The following is a 15,599-nucleotide window of genomic DNA, read 5'->3' on the forward strand; positions in this document are numbered from 1 at the left end:
AAAAGTCTCAGGTGCCTGGGTGGCTCAGTTGTTAAGCGTCTGCCTACAGCTCAGGTCATGATCCCAGGGTCCTGGGATCAAGCCCCACATCAGCCTCCCTGCTCCGCGGGAAGCCTGCTTCTCCCTCTCCCACTCCCCCTGCTTGTGTTCCTGCTCTCACTGTCTCTCTCTCTGTCAAATAAATAAATAAAACCTTTAAAAAAAAAAAAAAAGAATTAGAAAAGTCTCATTTTACATCCCCTGCCATGCAAGATCTAATTCAGGCAATGATCAATGGATCCTACAAAATGAGAAGTGAAAAGGAACTAGGGAAGCAGGTATTTAAAAAAGGCCCACAACTCCACAAATTACTTAAATAACAATGAAAATAACAATAGATATCTGACAATTACCATCTTAACTAAGTGACTGAACTTAACATTACTAATTATGAGACAATCTGTCACTACATCCTCTCCTAATGCTAGCCCTACCTATAAGTATTCTTGCCAAAAATATTTAACGTAAATTTAATTCAGACTTTAAACCTAACATCCAATTTATAGGAAATACTGACAATAAGGTAACAAGTTAAACAACATAATGAAGAAACAATTAGATAAATCTAGAGTGGGGAACATTCTATAAGACAATTGGCAAGACTCTGCAAAATGTCAATATATAACAGAAAAATTGGGGGGAGATGAAGAGACTAAAGAGGCATAACAACCAAATGCAGTGAGTAAACTATGACAGGATGCTGAATATTTCTTTTCAAGATTTTACTTGGCAGATAGAGTGAGAGAGGGAGTGAGCACAAGCAGGGGGAGTGGCAGGCAGAGGGAGAAGGAGGCTCCCCGCTGAGCAAGGAGCCGATCCTAGTACCCTGGGATCATGACCTGGGCCTAAGGTAGCTGCTTAACCAACTGAGCCACCCAGGCACCCCATGAATATTTTTCTTAAAAAGGCGATAAAAGATATTCTGGGGATAACTGTGAATATTTGGATAGGGAATGGATATTGAAAAATACAATACAATTATTAATTTTCTATATACCATGGTTCTACAGGAACACATCTTAAGGGATGCATGCTGAAGTATTCATGGGAGAATTGTCAGGATATCTCCAGCCTCCTTTCAAATAGTTTAGCAAAAATATGGAAAAATGTTAATTTGCTGAATCTAGGTGGAAAGTGTACTGTTCATTATACTACAGTCTATATCATTCAGGAGGAAAGGATACTGGTGTTTATTATAGCATTCAATTAACTTTTCTGTATGTTTGAAAATTTTCCAAAAAAACATAAAAGTGCTGGAGAAAAAGCTCTTTTGAAACTCAGTAAATCTGGGGGTGCCTGGGTGGCTCAGTCATTAAGCATCTGCCTTCGGCTCAGGTCATGATCCCAGGGTCCTGGGACAGAGCCCCGCATCGGGCTCCCTGCTCTGCAGGAAGCCTGCTTCTCCCTCTCCCACTCCCCCTGCTTGTGTTCCCTCTCTCACTGTGTCTCTGTCAAATTAATAAATAAAATCTTAAAAAAAAAGAAAAGAAAAGAAAATCAATAAATCTGGAACGCCTAGGTAGCTCAGTCGGTTAAGCATCTGCCTTTGGTTCAGGTCATGATCTCCGGGTCCTGGGATCCAGCCCCACATCAGGATCCCTGCTCAGCAGCAAGTCTGCTTCTCCCTCTCCCTCCGCCCCCCCCCCACCCCCCCCCCCCCGCCCACCGCATGGGCGTGCACGCGTTCTCTCTCTCCTTCTTTCTCTCTCTCTCTCATGCACACGTGCACTCTCACTCTCTCAAACCATGAGAGACTATGGACTCTGAGAAACAAACTGAGGGTTCTAAAGGAGAGGGGGGCATGGGTTAGCCTGGTGATGGGTATTAAAGAGGGCACATATTGAATGGAGCACTGGGTGTTATACGCAGACGATGAACCATGGAACACTACATCAAAAACTAATGATGTAATATATGGTGATTAACATAACATAATAAAATAAAATTTAAAAAATGAATCTGATAAATGGAGGAAGAACTGCGTAATTTGTGATTCTTTGTCTTAATAAACACATCTGACATAAGATAATACATTGTACTATTTAAATTATACTTTATAGAGTATTTGATGTTACAGGGGAATATCAGATCTTATGTACTTTAAACTTAATTAACATTTTTCTTAAAAAAAAGAAAACCTGATAAATATCTCATGTCAGTTTATGAAAGTCAAAAAGGTCAAAAGTTTGAAAACAGTATTTCTTATTTAGTTGAATGAGATGGGTACCTGTCTTTGTAGTGGCTACAAGTTTTCCAAACCTCACTCGTGTGCTTAAATGGGGGGAAAGTGGGGTGGACAGGTCAAAATATTGCAGTCACCAGGTATTAACAATTATTTGATCTGGAAAGAAAAATTTACCATCATGATTAACTAAAAGACAACCTACACTCTGGGAAACTAGATCAGTAAACTATCATAACAAGCCTTAGGGAAGTACAAGATGTATATGAGTCACTTGCAACCTGAAGGTATCTAAGTATTAATTATCTAAGTCATCATTTTAAGTTGTGCCCCTGAACCACGAGAACAGCAATCTTTGAAAGCTACACATCCAGGGGCGCCTGGGTGGCTCAGTTGGTTAAGCAACTGCCTTCAGCTCAGGTCATGATCCTGGAGTCCCGGGATGGAGTCCCGCATCGGGCTCCCTGCTCAGCGGGGAGTCTGCTTCTCCCCCTGATCCTCCCCCCTCATGCTCTCTATCTCCCATTCTCTCTCTCAGATAAATAAATAAAATCTTAAAAAAAAAAGAAAGCTACACATCCTTTCAATTATGACTGTATAGTGGGGGGATGGGGAGGAGGATATGAAAAGATGGCCTTGAGAGACGGCTGACAGTCAACACTTAAGTCTGAAACACAAGTTATGTCCCTGGCTTGATTCCCATCAACTGACATGGATATTACCAAAATTTTACCCTATACCCATCCTTCTATGGGTATTACCTATCTTCTTAAGAAACTCAGAGAGAAAATGAAAAGAACTGACATAAAACCATCACATGTCCTGAATTACTCCCCTGCAACCAACAGTTTGTGTTTATACCAATTTTCACCTCCTTCTCAAAGGAAAAGCCCCTCCCATTAAAGGCTAATCCAGTCACCTATGCTGTTGACATTGCCCCTTCCATCTGTTTCATAATTTTACTCTATCAAATACCTCCTTATTCCTCTATTTTCACCCTTTCTTTTCCATTGGTGTCTCTCCTTCAAGTAGGGATGTTCAAGGTTATCCCCTGGAAGAAAATTAAAAAACAGCCCATGACTCTGTATTGCCTTACCCCCCCCCCCCCCCCCGGTATCCTCAACCGTTGCTTCTGGGGATTTTGTTAAAATACAGATTCCGATTAAGGAGGTTTGGGGCAGTGCCTGAGATTCTGAATTTCTAACATGTTCCCAGGCCCTACGGATGATACTGGTTCAAGGACCACATCTTAAATAGCAAAGCCCATTACTATTTTCTCTTTAAGTCAAGCTTTCAAAAAAGCCTCTATTGGGCGCCTGGGTGGCTCAGTTGGTTAAGCGACTGCCTTCGGCTCAGGTCATGATCCTGGAGTCCCGGGATGGAGTCCCGCATCGGGCTCTCTGCTCGGCAGGGAGTCTGCTTCTCCCTCTGACCCTCCCCCCTCTCATGTGCTCTCTCTCCTTCTCTCTCTCTCAAATAAATAAATAAAAATCTTAAAAAAAAAAAAAAGCCTCTATTAATCCAATTCCAATCATTTCTCAACCTTTCTAACTTGCCTCCTGTTCCTGATGATCCTATAAAGCTGTATGACCACCATCTTAACTGTATTGACTTAAAGGAAAACCACAGAGCTAAACAGCGTGGCCAATACTAACGGAGTTAAATGGATGCTGCATAAAGGTCAAGTAAGGTAAGGACAAATCATCCTTTGACTTTGGAAATCTGAACATAATGAGGACCTAGGACCATTTCACCAGAGCTCGACTGCAAAAGTAGAGGAGGTGATTTAGACAAGTGGTGGTCAAATGGAGCAGCTTACTACCTTTTCTTAATATCTGAACAACTATTATCAGAAAAACCAGCAACCATTAAGAAACAACAACAACAACTTCATGGGACAATCAGGGAAATTTGGATATATGATGATATTAAGTAATTAATCATTTCTACAGAGTGGTATTGTGATGACATTAAGAGATTCAACATAAGAAAATCAATGTAATACCTCACATTAACAGAAAGAAGGAAATACCTACATGATCTCAATTAACAAAGAAAAGGCATTTGAAATAAATCCAACACACTTTATGATAAAATCATAAAATCAGAAATAGAAGGGACCTTTCTTAATATGATAAAAGGCATTTATGAAAAACCCACAGCTAACATCATATTCAATGGTGAAAGACTGAAAGCTTTCCACCTAAGATCAGGAATGAGCCAAGGATGCCTGTTTTCACTATCATTATCCAACACTACGTTTAAGTTCTAGTTGAAGCGATAAGACAAGGGAGCAAATACAACAAACTGCAAAGGAAGGAGTAAAACTAGCTCTATTTGCAGATGACATGATCCTATATATTAAAAAAAACCCTGAATATCCAAAAGAAAGCTATTAGAGCTAACAAATTCAGCAAAGTTACAGGGTTTAAGATTAACACATGTAATTAAAATTCAGCTGTGTTTGTATAAAACAGCAATAAACAACCCAAAAAGGAAATTAAGAAAACAATCCCTTTTTTTTTTTTAAGATTTATTTATTTATTTATTTGACAGAGAGAGACACAGTGAGAGAGGGAACAGAAGCAGGGGGAGTGGGAGAGGGAGAAGCAGGCTTCCCGCCGAGCAGGGAGCCTGATGCGGGGCTCTGTCCCAGGACCCTGGGATCATGACCTGAGCCTAAGGCAGGCGCTTAATGACTGAGCCACCCAGGTGCCCTGAAAACAATCCCATTTTTAATAGAATCCAAAAGAATAAAATATGTAGGAATAAAATGAATCAAGGAGGTGAAAGACTTATACACTAAATAAAACATTGCTGAAAGAAATTAAAGACCTAAATAAAAGGGAAAGATATTCCATATTCATGTTAGAAGACTTAACTGGTATAAAGATGGTCGTACTCCCTACTTTGATCTATAGATTAAATGCAATCCCCACCAAAATTCCAACTCCGTGTTTTGCATAAAGGGACAAGCTGATCCTAAATACTTCCTAGGATGCTCTCAAGTACCTATATGTTTTTACTGATGGTAATTATAATAAACAGAACAGCTTAATACATGACATGTATACCTATTAAAGTAATAATTATAGGTATTCTAAAAGCATATCTCATCTACAAAAGAGGGTCAATGTAGACATTTTTGGGAAAGGGGCTTTTACAAAGAATGTACCTCTCTGGCTGTGGACTAAGATACTAAATACCTTATAAAAACTATACTCATTCTAAATTGTAAATACCTCCTCCCTCCTGGGACTAAAAACCACACAGCACAATTTTTTTTTTTTTTTTAAACAGGAATGTTCCTTTGTTAAATGAGTTCAGGGCTTCACAAAACCTCATCACATAACCTAAGCAGCCCCTTAAAAATATAGTCTTTTATTATAGCTTCTTGTTCTTTTATTTTTAATTAATAAGTTTATCTGAAAAGTACAAGAGAAATGGAATCACATTTCAGGCTCTAATGCCTTCATTTCAATCTTTTGAAAGGAAATGATCTAATGATTCAAGTACAATGCAGAGAAATTCAGTAAGGGTGGATAGAGAGATGTAATATCTTACTACACTTGATCCTAAAGTAACAAATAATAATAGAACTATCGGAGCGCCTGGGTGGCTCAGTCGTTAACCGTCTGCCTTTGGCTCAGGTCATGATCCCAGGGCGCTGGGATTGAGCCCCGCATCGGGCTCCCTGCTCAGCGGGAAGTCTGCTTCTCCCTCTCCCTCTGTGGCTCCCCCTGCTTGTGTTCCCTCTCTCGCTGTGTCTCTCTCTGTCAAATAAATAAATAAAATCTTTAAAAAATAATAATAATAATAGAACTATCAAGGATTTCAAATTTCTATTCCCATGTACTTTAAATAAATACTATTTCCTTCACTATAGCAAAAGAAAATAAGTACCATACCCAATGTCGGTAAGGGGTGGTTTATCTCTTGCTCTCTTATAACAGAGGAAAAGTTCTGGGCTTTTCAGACTTCCATAGTTCAAATTTGCTTGGAGAGCTGATGGAGTGACTTCAACACAGGTGTAACCTTCAGGTACTGTTTCCCCAGCAGATTTGTTAATAACTGCAATGTCTGTAATTGGAGCTTTAGGCCCAGCTGACTTAGTGTCTAAACGATTTATTTCTTGATCTAAAAGAGTCGATGTGTCAGTGAGACCTGCCACAACAAAGTAGTCAGTCACTCTTGGCCCTTTGTCTTCTATCATTGTTGCTATTTTATTTCCTAGAAGAGGAAAAAAAGAAAAAAGACATCCATTAAATAAAACACTTTATCTTGACTAAAATTAAAATACTCCTGGGTTAACAGTGATCAATTAAGTGCACTTCCCAGCTGGATTTATAATCAAAATGTTGTCCTTCCAGAGAAGCAGACTGTTTTGGTATTATCTTGTCAGCTTTTACCTGCTATAAAGTACAAGTTTACAGCATCAACTCATTTGTAAGGCAACTATGATCTTTTCATGTGCGAAGGCCCTGTTACGAATAATCAAACTGGGGGCGCCTGGGTGGCTCGGTCGTTGGGCGTCTGCCTTCAGCTTGGGTCATGATCCCGGGGTCCTGGGATTGAGCTCCGCATCGGGCTCCATCCTCCGCGAGAGGCCTGCTTCTCCCTCTCCCACACCCCCTGCTTGTGTTCCCTCTCTCACTGTGTCTCTCTCTGTCAAATAAATAAATAAAATCTTAAAAAAAAAAAAAAAAGAATAATCAAACTGTCAGAGGTGGGCTATGGGCTATGGTGCTTCAGCAAAATGCACTGCATGAACAATATTCAGACCATTTAAAAAATCATTCTCTTTTGGGTTACAAAATTCCTAAAGCTAAGCTTCACATTTAAACAAATGAATGGAGTTCATCATGAATTAAGTCAAGGTCTAAGACTAAATAAATAAATAAATAAAGGTAATAGTAATAAATATAATCAAACTGGTCTCCTAATCCAGTTAGGAGTCTGTCCCTTCTGGTTAAGAAACTTTATGGAAACACCACGTAAACTAAGTAAGTTTAGGAGTCATGATGTATTTCCTATATAAATACCAGATAGAGCATAAAATACTATAATCAAGGAAGGGCGCCTGGGTGGCTCAGTTGGTTAGGCGGCTGCCTTCGGCTCAGGTCATGATCCTGGAGTCCCGGGATCGAGTCCCGCATCGGGCTCCCTGCTCGGCAGGGAGTCTGCTTCTCCCTCTGACCCTCCTCCCTCTCATGCTCTCTGTCTCTCATTCTCTCCATGTCAAATAAATAAATAAAATCTTTAAAAAAAAAATAAAATAAAATACTATAATCAAGGAAGACAAAATCATAGAAAATACATATTAAGAGACTTAGGTAATACATGGTAGAAACCCAGAGATTATGAACATTGAGTCAAGATTTCTATTATCTCTAAACTCAGCACCTCTAAAAATAAAATTAAGCTTCTGAGGTTTTAAATATTTCCATGGATTTTATTTTATATACTTTTTAAAAACAACTTTATTTAAGTACAACTGACATACAATAAAATGTACATATTTAAAGTGTAAATTTTCATAAATATATACACCTGTGAAATCATTACCACAATCAAGATAGTAAACTTATCCATCAAAACCCCAAATTTTCATATACCCCGTCATATCCCTTCCTCCCCAATGAGTAATCTGTTTAGTCACTATAGTTTTTAGAACTGATGTACATGGAATCATATAGTATGTATTCTTTTTTTGCCTAGCTTTTTTCATAACTGAGATTCATTCATGCTATTGTTTATATCAATAGTTTCTTTTTTATATTTTTTAAAATATATTTTTTTAAAGATTTTATTTATTTATTCATGAGAGACAGACAGAGAGAGAGAGAGGCAGAGGGAGAAGCAGGCTCCCAAGGAGCAGAGAGCCCGATGCAGGACTCGATACCAGGACCCTGGGATCATGACCTGAGCCGAAGGCAGACGCTTAACCATCTGAGCCACCCAGGCGCCCTAAAATATTTTTTTAAGTAATCTCTATACCCAACTCACAACCCTGAGGTGAAGAGTCGCATGCCCTACCAATTAAGCCAGCCAGGTGTCGCTCACTCCTTTTTTTTTTTTTTAAAGATTTTATTTATTTATTTGCCAGAGAGAGACACAGCAAGAGAGGGAACACAAGCAGGGGGAGTGGGAGAGGGAGAAGCAGGCTTCCCGCGTAGCAGGAGCCCAACGCGGGGCTCGATCCCAGGACCCGGGTGATCATGACGTGAGCCGAAGGCAGACGCTTAACGACTGAGCCACCCAGGCGCCCCTCGCTCATCCCTTTTTATTGCTAAGTAGTATTCCATTGCTGAGTATACCACAACATGTTTATCTATTTACCTTATTAATAGACATTTGGGTTATTCTCAGTTTGGAGTTACTACAAATAAAGCTGTCATAAATAACCATGTATAGGCCTTACGGACATAAGCTTTCATTTACCCTAGGTCAATTCTTAAGATGAAAGGATTGGATCACCTGCTAGATATATATAGTTCTAAAAAACTGCCAAAGAGTTTCCTAGAGTGAGTATACCATTTTATATTCCTACCCTCAGTATATGAGACTTCCAGTTGTTCCACATCCTCTCTGAAGCTCTATATGATCAGTCTTTTAAATGTAGATACTCTAATATGCCTACAGTGATACTTAACTATCATTTTAATTTGCATCTTTTTTTTTTTTTTTAAGTAGGCGCCACAACTAGCGTGGAGCCCAACTCAGGGCTTGAACTCACAACCCTGAAATCAAGAGTCCAATGCTCAACTGACTGAGTCACCCAGGCACCTGTTAATTTGCATCTTCCTAATGACTAGTGATGTTAAGCACATTTTCATGTACTTATTTTCCATCCATGCATTTTCTTCAGTGAAGTTTCTGTTCAAATCTTTGCCCATTTTCTACTTGGGCTGTTTGTTTACTCATTCTTGAGTTGTTTTTTGTTTGTTCGTTTTTAAAATTTTATTTATTTATTTACTTACTTTCGAGAGAGAGAAAAGGAGAGAGCTTGTGCACAAGCTGGGAGAAGGACAGAAGGGGACGGGCAGGGGGGAGGGAGAGGGACAAGCCAACTCCCCGCTGAGCGCAGAGCCCCACATGGGGCTCAATCTCACAACCTTGAGATCACGATCCGAGTCGAACCAAGAGTCAGATGCTCAACTGACTGAGCCACCCAGGCACCCCCATTCTTGAGTTTTAAAAGTTCTTTATATATTCTATAGAAAAATCATTTATTAGGCATATGCTTAGCAAATATTTTCTCCCAATCTATGACTTGTCTTTTTACTCTAATAATATCTTTTAAAAGCAGAAGTTTTTATTTTTGATGAAGTCCAACTTACCAATCTGTTCTTTTATGGGTCATGCTTGTGGTATCATATTTAAGAAATCACTGTGTCATCTAAGGTCACAAAGGTTTTCTCCAATGTTTTCCTCTAAAAATTTCATAATTTCAAGTTTTACATTTAGGTCTATGATCCATCTTAAGTTAGTTTTTGTATATAGTGGAGGTATAAATAAAGATTCACTTTTTACATATAGATATTCAATTTTTCCAGCACCACTGGTTGAAAAAACTAACTTTTCTCCACTGTTTTGCCTTTGTATCTTTATTCAAAAACCAACTGCCCAACATGTTTATATTCATCTCTGGATTCTTTATTCCACTAATCTATATGTTTATATGTCAGTACCAAATGATTTTGATTACCATAATTTATAATAAATCTTGAAATCAGGAAGTGTTAGTCTTCAACTCTGTTCTTTTTCAAAATTGTTTTGATTATTCTATTCTAGGTCCTCTACATTTCCATAAGCATTTTAGAATCAGCCTGTCCATTTCTACCACCAAAAAAAGCCTATTAGGATTTTAACTAGAATTGTGTTGAAACTGTAAGTCAATTTAAGGAAAACTGTCAATACTGAGTCTTCAAACCCATGAACAAGGTTAATCTCTGCATTTACTTAGATTTATAAAAATTTCTCTCATCCATGTTTGTAGTTTACAGCATATGTCCTTCACATCTTATCAGATTTTGCTTAAGTACGTAATAATTAATGCTATTGAAAACGACACTATTCCTTTTTAACTCAGTTTCCCATTATTCTTTGCTACTACATAGAAATACAATTGATTTTATATCTTTATCTTACACAGTGCAATCTTCATACAGTTGCTTACAAGTTGTAGAGTTTTGTAGGTACCATCAAATTTTCTACACAGATAATGTATCTATGAATAAAGACAATTTTACTTCTTTCTTTCCAATACAGATGCCTTTTATTTCTTTTTCTTGTCTTACGGTACTGGGTAGAACATCCAGTACAGTGTTCAAAAGAAATGCTGACCAAAGAAGATATACAAATGACCTTAAGCACATGAAAAGGTGCTCGGCATAATTAGTCATAGCAGCATTATTCACAATAATCAAATGGTAAAAACAATCCAAATATCCACCCAAAAAATGAATGGATAAACATAATGTGATATATCTATACAACAGAATATTATTCATTCATAAAAAGGAACTGAATTTTGATAAATGCTGTAACATGGATGAACTCTGAAAACTTTATGCTAAGTGAAATAACCCCCAGAAAGACACAGAAGAACAAATATTATATGGCTCCTACATGAGGTATACTGAATAAATTCCTAGAGACATAAAGTAGAGGTTATCAGGGGCTGGGAGGGGGGAAAATGGAGAGTTACTGTTTAATGGGTAGAGAGTTTATGCTGGAGACGACGGAAAAGTTTTGGGTATAGCAGTGGCAATGGTTATACAACACTGCCAATGTATTTAATGCCACTGAAGTGTATACTTACAAATGGTTAAAATGATAAATGTTATATATATTTGCTACAATAAAAAGAGAGAATGTATCAATAAGCATCTCTCCATATTAACCTTCTAGGCTTCAGTTAAGTTACAGAGTAAACTCCCAGAATCAGCTTTCTAGATCAGAGTATAAACCCATGTGTAACTATTACTATATGCTTCTTTCCTTTTGAAAAGAATATACCAATTTACCATGGCAACAGTAATGTATCTATGGTCCAATGGGTGTTACAACTGTATTTATGTTTATTGTGTTAGAGTAAAATTGGTATAGAGAGGTTTTAATACACATTTCTTTGATTTAAAAGAAAAAAAAAAAAAAAGAGAGAGGCACCTGGCTGGCTCAGTCAGTAGAGCATGTGACTCTTGATCTTGGGGTCGTAAGTTCAAGCCCCATGCTGGGTACAGACATTTAAATAAATCAATGAATTTTTTTTTTTTTTTAAAGAGAGAGAAATGTTGAGAGTAGACATCTTCATTTTGTTCCTAATCTCACAGGGAAAGCATTCAGTCTTTTATCAGTAAATATGATGTTACTTGTAAGTTTTTCATAAATATTTGCTCCTTATCGGGACGCCTGGGTGGCTCAGTCGGTTAAGCGTCTGCCTTCGGCTCAGGTCATGATCCCAGGGTCCTGGGATCGAGTCCCACATCGGGCTCCCTGCTCCGCGGGGAGCCTGCTTCTCCCTCTGCCTCTGTCTCTCTCTCTGTCTCTCATGAATAAATAAATAAAATCTTTAAAAAAAAAAATATTTGCTCCTTATCAAGTTCTTTCTAATCTTGAGACTTTTATCAGGAATATATGTTAGACTTTATCACACACTTTTTCTGCACCTACTGACATGAAACACTTCTCTTTGTTTAACATAGTGAATTACAATGATTAATTTTCAAGTTATTAATCAACACTGAATTCCTAAAATAAACCCCACTTGGTCATGATATATTATCCCCTTTATATATTCTTGAATTCTATTTGTTAAAATTTTGCTTGAAATTTTATATATGTTAATGAAGGATACTGGTCTGTAGTTTTCTTTTCTCCTAATGTCTTTATCTGGTTTTGATACCAAGGTAATGATAGTCTCACAGAATGAGTTGAGAAGAATTTCCTCCTCTTCAAGTTTCTGGGGCAGTCTGTATAGAATTGGTATTATTTCTTCCTTAAATGTTTGATAGAATTCACCTGAGAAATCATTTGGGTCTGGAGTTTTCTTTGTAGGTAGGTTTTTATAACTCTAAATTCAATTCCTTTAACGCATACAGGCTATTAGGTTACCTACTTCCTCTTGAATAAACTTTCATTGTTTGTGTCTTAGTCCATTCAGGCTGCTATACCAGAATACCATAGACTGGGTGTCTTATAAACAACAGAAATTTGTTTCTCACAGTTCTTGAGATTGGGAAGTCCAAGATAAGGCACTGGTGGATTCACTGCCTAGTGAGGGCTGGCTTCCTAGTTCCTAGAAGGCTGTCTTTCCACTGTAACTTCACATGATTGAAAAGGAGCGAGGGAATCTCTCTGGAATCTCTTTTTTTAAAAGGCACTAATTCCCCTCAGGAGGGTTTTACCCTCAGGACTGAAATACCTCCTAAAGCCCCACCTCCAAATACCATCAGCCTGGGGATTAGGTTTCAACATCAGAAGAGGGGGAGGGGACAATCAGTATATAGCAGTGTCGTTCAAGAAATTTGTCCATTTCACCTAAATTCTCATATTTATTGGCACAAAGTTGTTCATCATATTTCCTTATTATACTTTTAATATCTGTAGAATATGTAGTGATGTCACCTCTCTCATTCCCAATATTAGTAATTTGGTTCTTCTTTTTTCCTAACCAGTCTGGCTGGAAATTTATGGGTTTTTTTTTTTTTAAGATTTTATTTATTTGAGGGCGCCTGGGTGGCTCAGTTGGTTAAGCGACTGCCTTCGGCTCAGGTCATGATCCTGGAGTCCCGGGATCGAGTCCCACATCGGGCTTCCTGCTCAACAGGGAGTCTGCTTCTCCCTCTGACCCTCCCCCCTCTCATGAGCTCTCTCTCAAATAAATAAAATCTTTAAAAAAAAAAAAAAAAGATTTTATTTATTTGAGAGAGAAAGAGAGAGAGAGAGAGAACGTGAGCTGGGGGTGGGGGTGAAGAGCAGAAGGAGAGGGAGAAGCAGACTCCCCACTGAGCAGAGAGCCTGATGGGGACTTGATCCCAGGACCCCAAAGGCAGACACTTAACCAACTGAGCCACCCAGGCGCCCTGAAATTTATCAATTTTATTATCTTCTCGAAGACAGCTTTTGGTTTCATTAATTTTTTTCTATTGCTTTTGTTTTATATTTCACTGATTTCTATTTTGATCTTTATTATTTCCTTCCCTCTGTTTATGCAAAATTTAATTCACTCTTTTTCTAGTTTCTTGAGGTGGAAGCTGAAGTCACTGATTTGAGACCTTTCTTCTCTATTGTAAGTATTTAGTGTTACAAATTCCCCACATAATGTTTTAGTGGCATCCAAAAATTTGTGTACGTTTTCTTTTTATTCAGTTCAAAACACTTTTTAATTTCCCTTTCTTAAGGTATTTTCTTTGACCAATGCACTATTTAAAAGTATGTTTTTCAGTTTCCAAATTTTGTAGTTGGGAATTTTCCAAGAATCTTTGGTTATTAATTTCTAATTTAATTACACTGTGGTCAGAGAATATACTATGTATGACTCTAATTCTTTTACATTTATTGAGCCTACTTTCATGGCTAAGGATAAGACCTATCTTGACAAACAGACCATGTGTACTTTAGCACTTCAGCATGTACATTCTGTTGTTGAACAGAGGGCTCTACAAGTGTCAATCAAGTAGGTTAATAGTGTTGTTCAAGTCTATCCTTGATTTTCTGTCCGCTTGTTCTACTATTAAGAGAACAATATTAAAATCTCTGACTATAATTGCAGATTTGCAGTCTATTTCTCCTTTCAATTCTTATCAGTTTTTGCTTCATGTGTTTTGAAGCTCCATTATTAAGGGCATAAACATTTAGAATTGCTATATCCTTTCGATTAACTGACCCCTTATCATTATGAAATGGCCATCTCTATCTCCAATAAAAATTACTGTATTAACAAAAGCTTTTGAAAAATATTAAAATATTTATAAAAACTAACAGATATAGAATCTAGTAATTAAATTTCATTTTGCAACTACTGCTAAGATAATCTTTCAGAATCAATTTCATTTCACCCTACTGTTTAGAATGGCATACACTTTAATGAATAAATGCTGTTAATATCAACAAAATGTCAATAACTTCAATCTATAAAGCTAAATGTAGTTTACACAATTCTCTCACTGTAACAAAAAGATTTGTTTAAGGCTTCAAAAATATCTCCGTGTTCCTTGGTGTTCCAAACCATGCAGAATGAATGGTGAATGTTATTTAAACGTTTTATCAAAGTTCTTTGCTACATTTAAGCAATTTAAAATAGGGCCTTGGTGAATCCATTTAGAAAGCATTATCAACATGAGCTACACTGGCTGGGTCATGAAATTACAAAATGAAAAAGTCATTTCAGACAAAATCAGTTCCTTTTTCAGAACACAAAGCAGTGTAATTCGCTACTGTTGCACCTGCCACTGAAAGTTTTATCAAGAAGGAGGGTTGTAGGGCGCCTGGGTGGCTCAGTTGGTTAAGCGACTGCCTTCGGCTCAGGTCATGATCCTGGAGTCCCGGGATCGAGTCCCACATCGGGCTCCCCGCTCAGCGGGGGGTCTACTTCTCCCTCTGACCCTCCTCCTTCACATGTACTCTCTCTCATTCTCTCTCTCAAATAAATAAATAAAATCTTTAAAAAAAAAAAAAAAAAAAAGAAGGAGGGTTGTAAAGAAAGGCTGCAAACACAAATACCTAAAGGGGTCAAGCAGGATATGAGAGTCTGTGGGAACTAGAGAATACAGGCAGCCACTACTAGTCAGATCCATCCAATTGTTGCCAAATGGACTTGGCAAAACCAGAATTTCTTTTTTGCCTTCTTAAAAGAAGCCAGAAATCAGGATTTTTATGTCTCCAAGTTTTAAAATATCGGCAACTAATTCAGAATTCTTGTAAACACCACTAAGTTCAAACAAAACACATTAAGCAGGGTATATTCAAAGTTTAAATTAAAAGTCTAGAAAAGAACAATTTCTAAATTCCATTAAAAATTTTTTTTTGAGGGGCGCCTGGGTGGCTCAGATGGTTAAGCATCTGCCTTCGGCTCAGGTCATGATCTCAGGGTCCTGGGATCGAGCCCCATGTCAGGCTCCCAGGTCGGCGGGAAGTTTGCTTCTCTCTCTCCCTTTGCCTCTACTCCTGCTTGTGTTTTCTCTCTCTCTCTCTCTCTCTCTAACAAATAAATAAAATCTTTAAAAAAAGTTTTTGAGGGGCGCCTGGGTGGCTCAGTTGGTTAAGCGACTGCCTCCGGCTCAGGTCATGATCCTGGAGTCACAGGATCGAGTCCCGCATCGGGCTCCCTGCTCGGCAGGGAGTCCGCTTCTCCCTCTGACCCTCCTCCCTCTCA

At 38.1% G+C, this 15,599-nt stretch overlaps 1 protein-coding gene across 4 annotated transcripts in view; it reads right to left on the reverse strand.

The window, feature by feature from the left end:
- Nucleotides 1-15,599, reverse strand: part of DENND4C (DENN domain containing 4C) — a 142,545-nt gene that overhangs the window by 102,078 nt on the left and 24,868 nt on the right. For all 4 annotated transcript variants that reach the window (XR_004676184.1, XM_034987925.1, XM_034987926.1 and 1 more), the window contains exon 2: nt 6,130-6,451. Coding sequence is in view for 3 of the 4 variants with exons in the window: in XM_034987925.1 (XP_034843816.1) it covers nt 6,130-6,451 (322 nt within the window). In the remaining variant the exon portion in view is untranslated. The remainder of the gene's footprint in view (nt 1-6,129; nt 6,452-15,599) is intronic.

Source organism: Mirounga leonina, unplaced genomic scaffold (genome assembly GCF_011800145.1).
Source record: "Mirounga leonina isolate KUSES-001 unplaced genomic scaffold, KU_Mleo_1.0 Mir_447, whole genome shotgun sequence".
NCBI classification, from domain to species: domain Eukaryota; kingdom Metazoa; phylum Chordata; class Mammalia; order Carnivora; family Phocidae; genus Mirounga; species Mirounga leonina.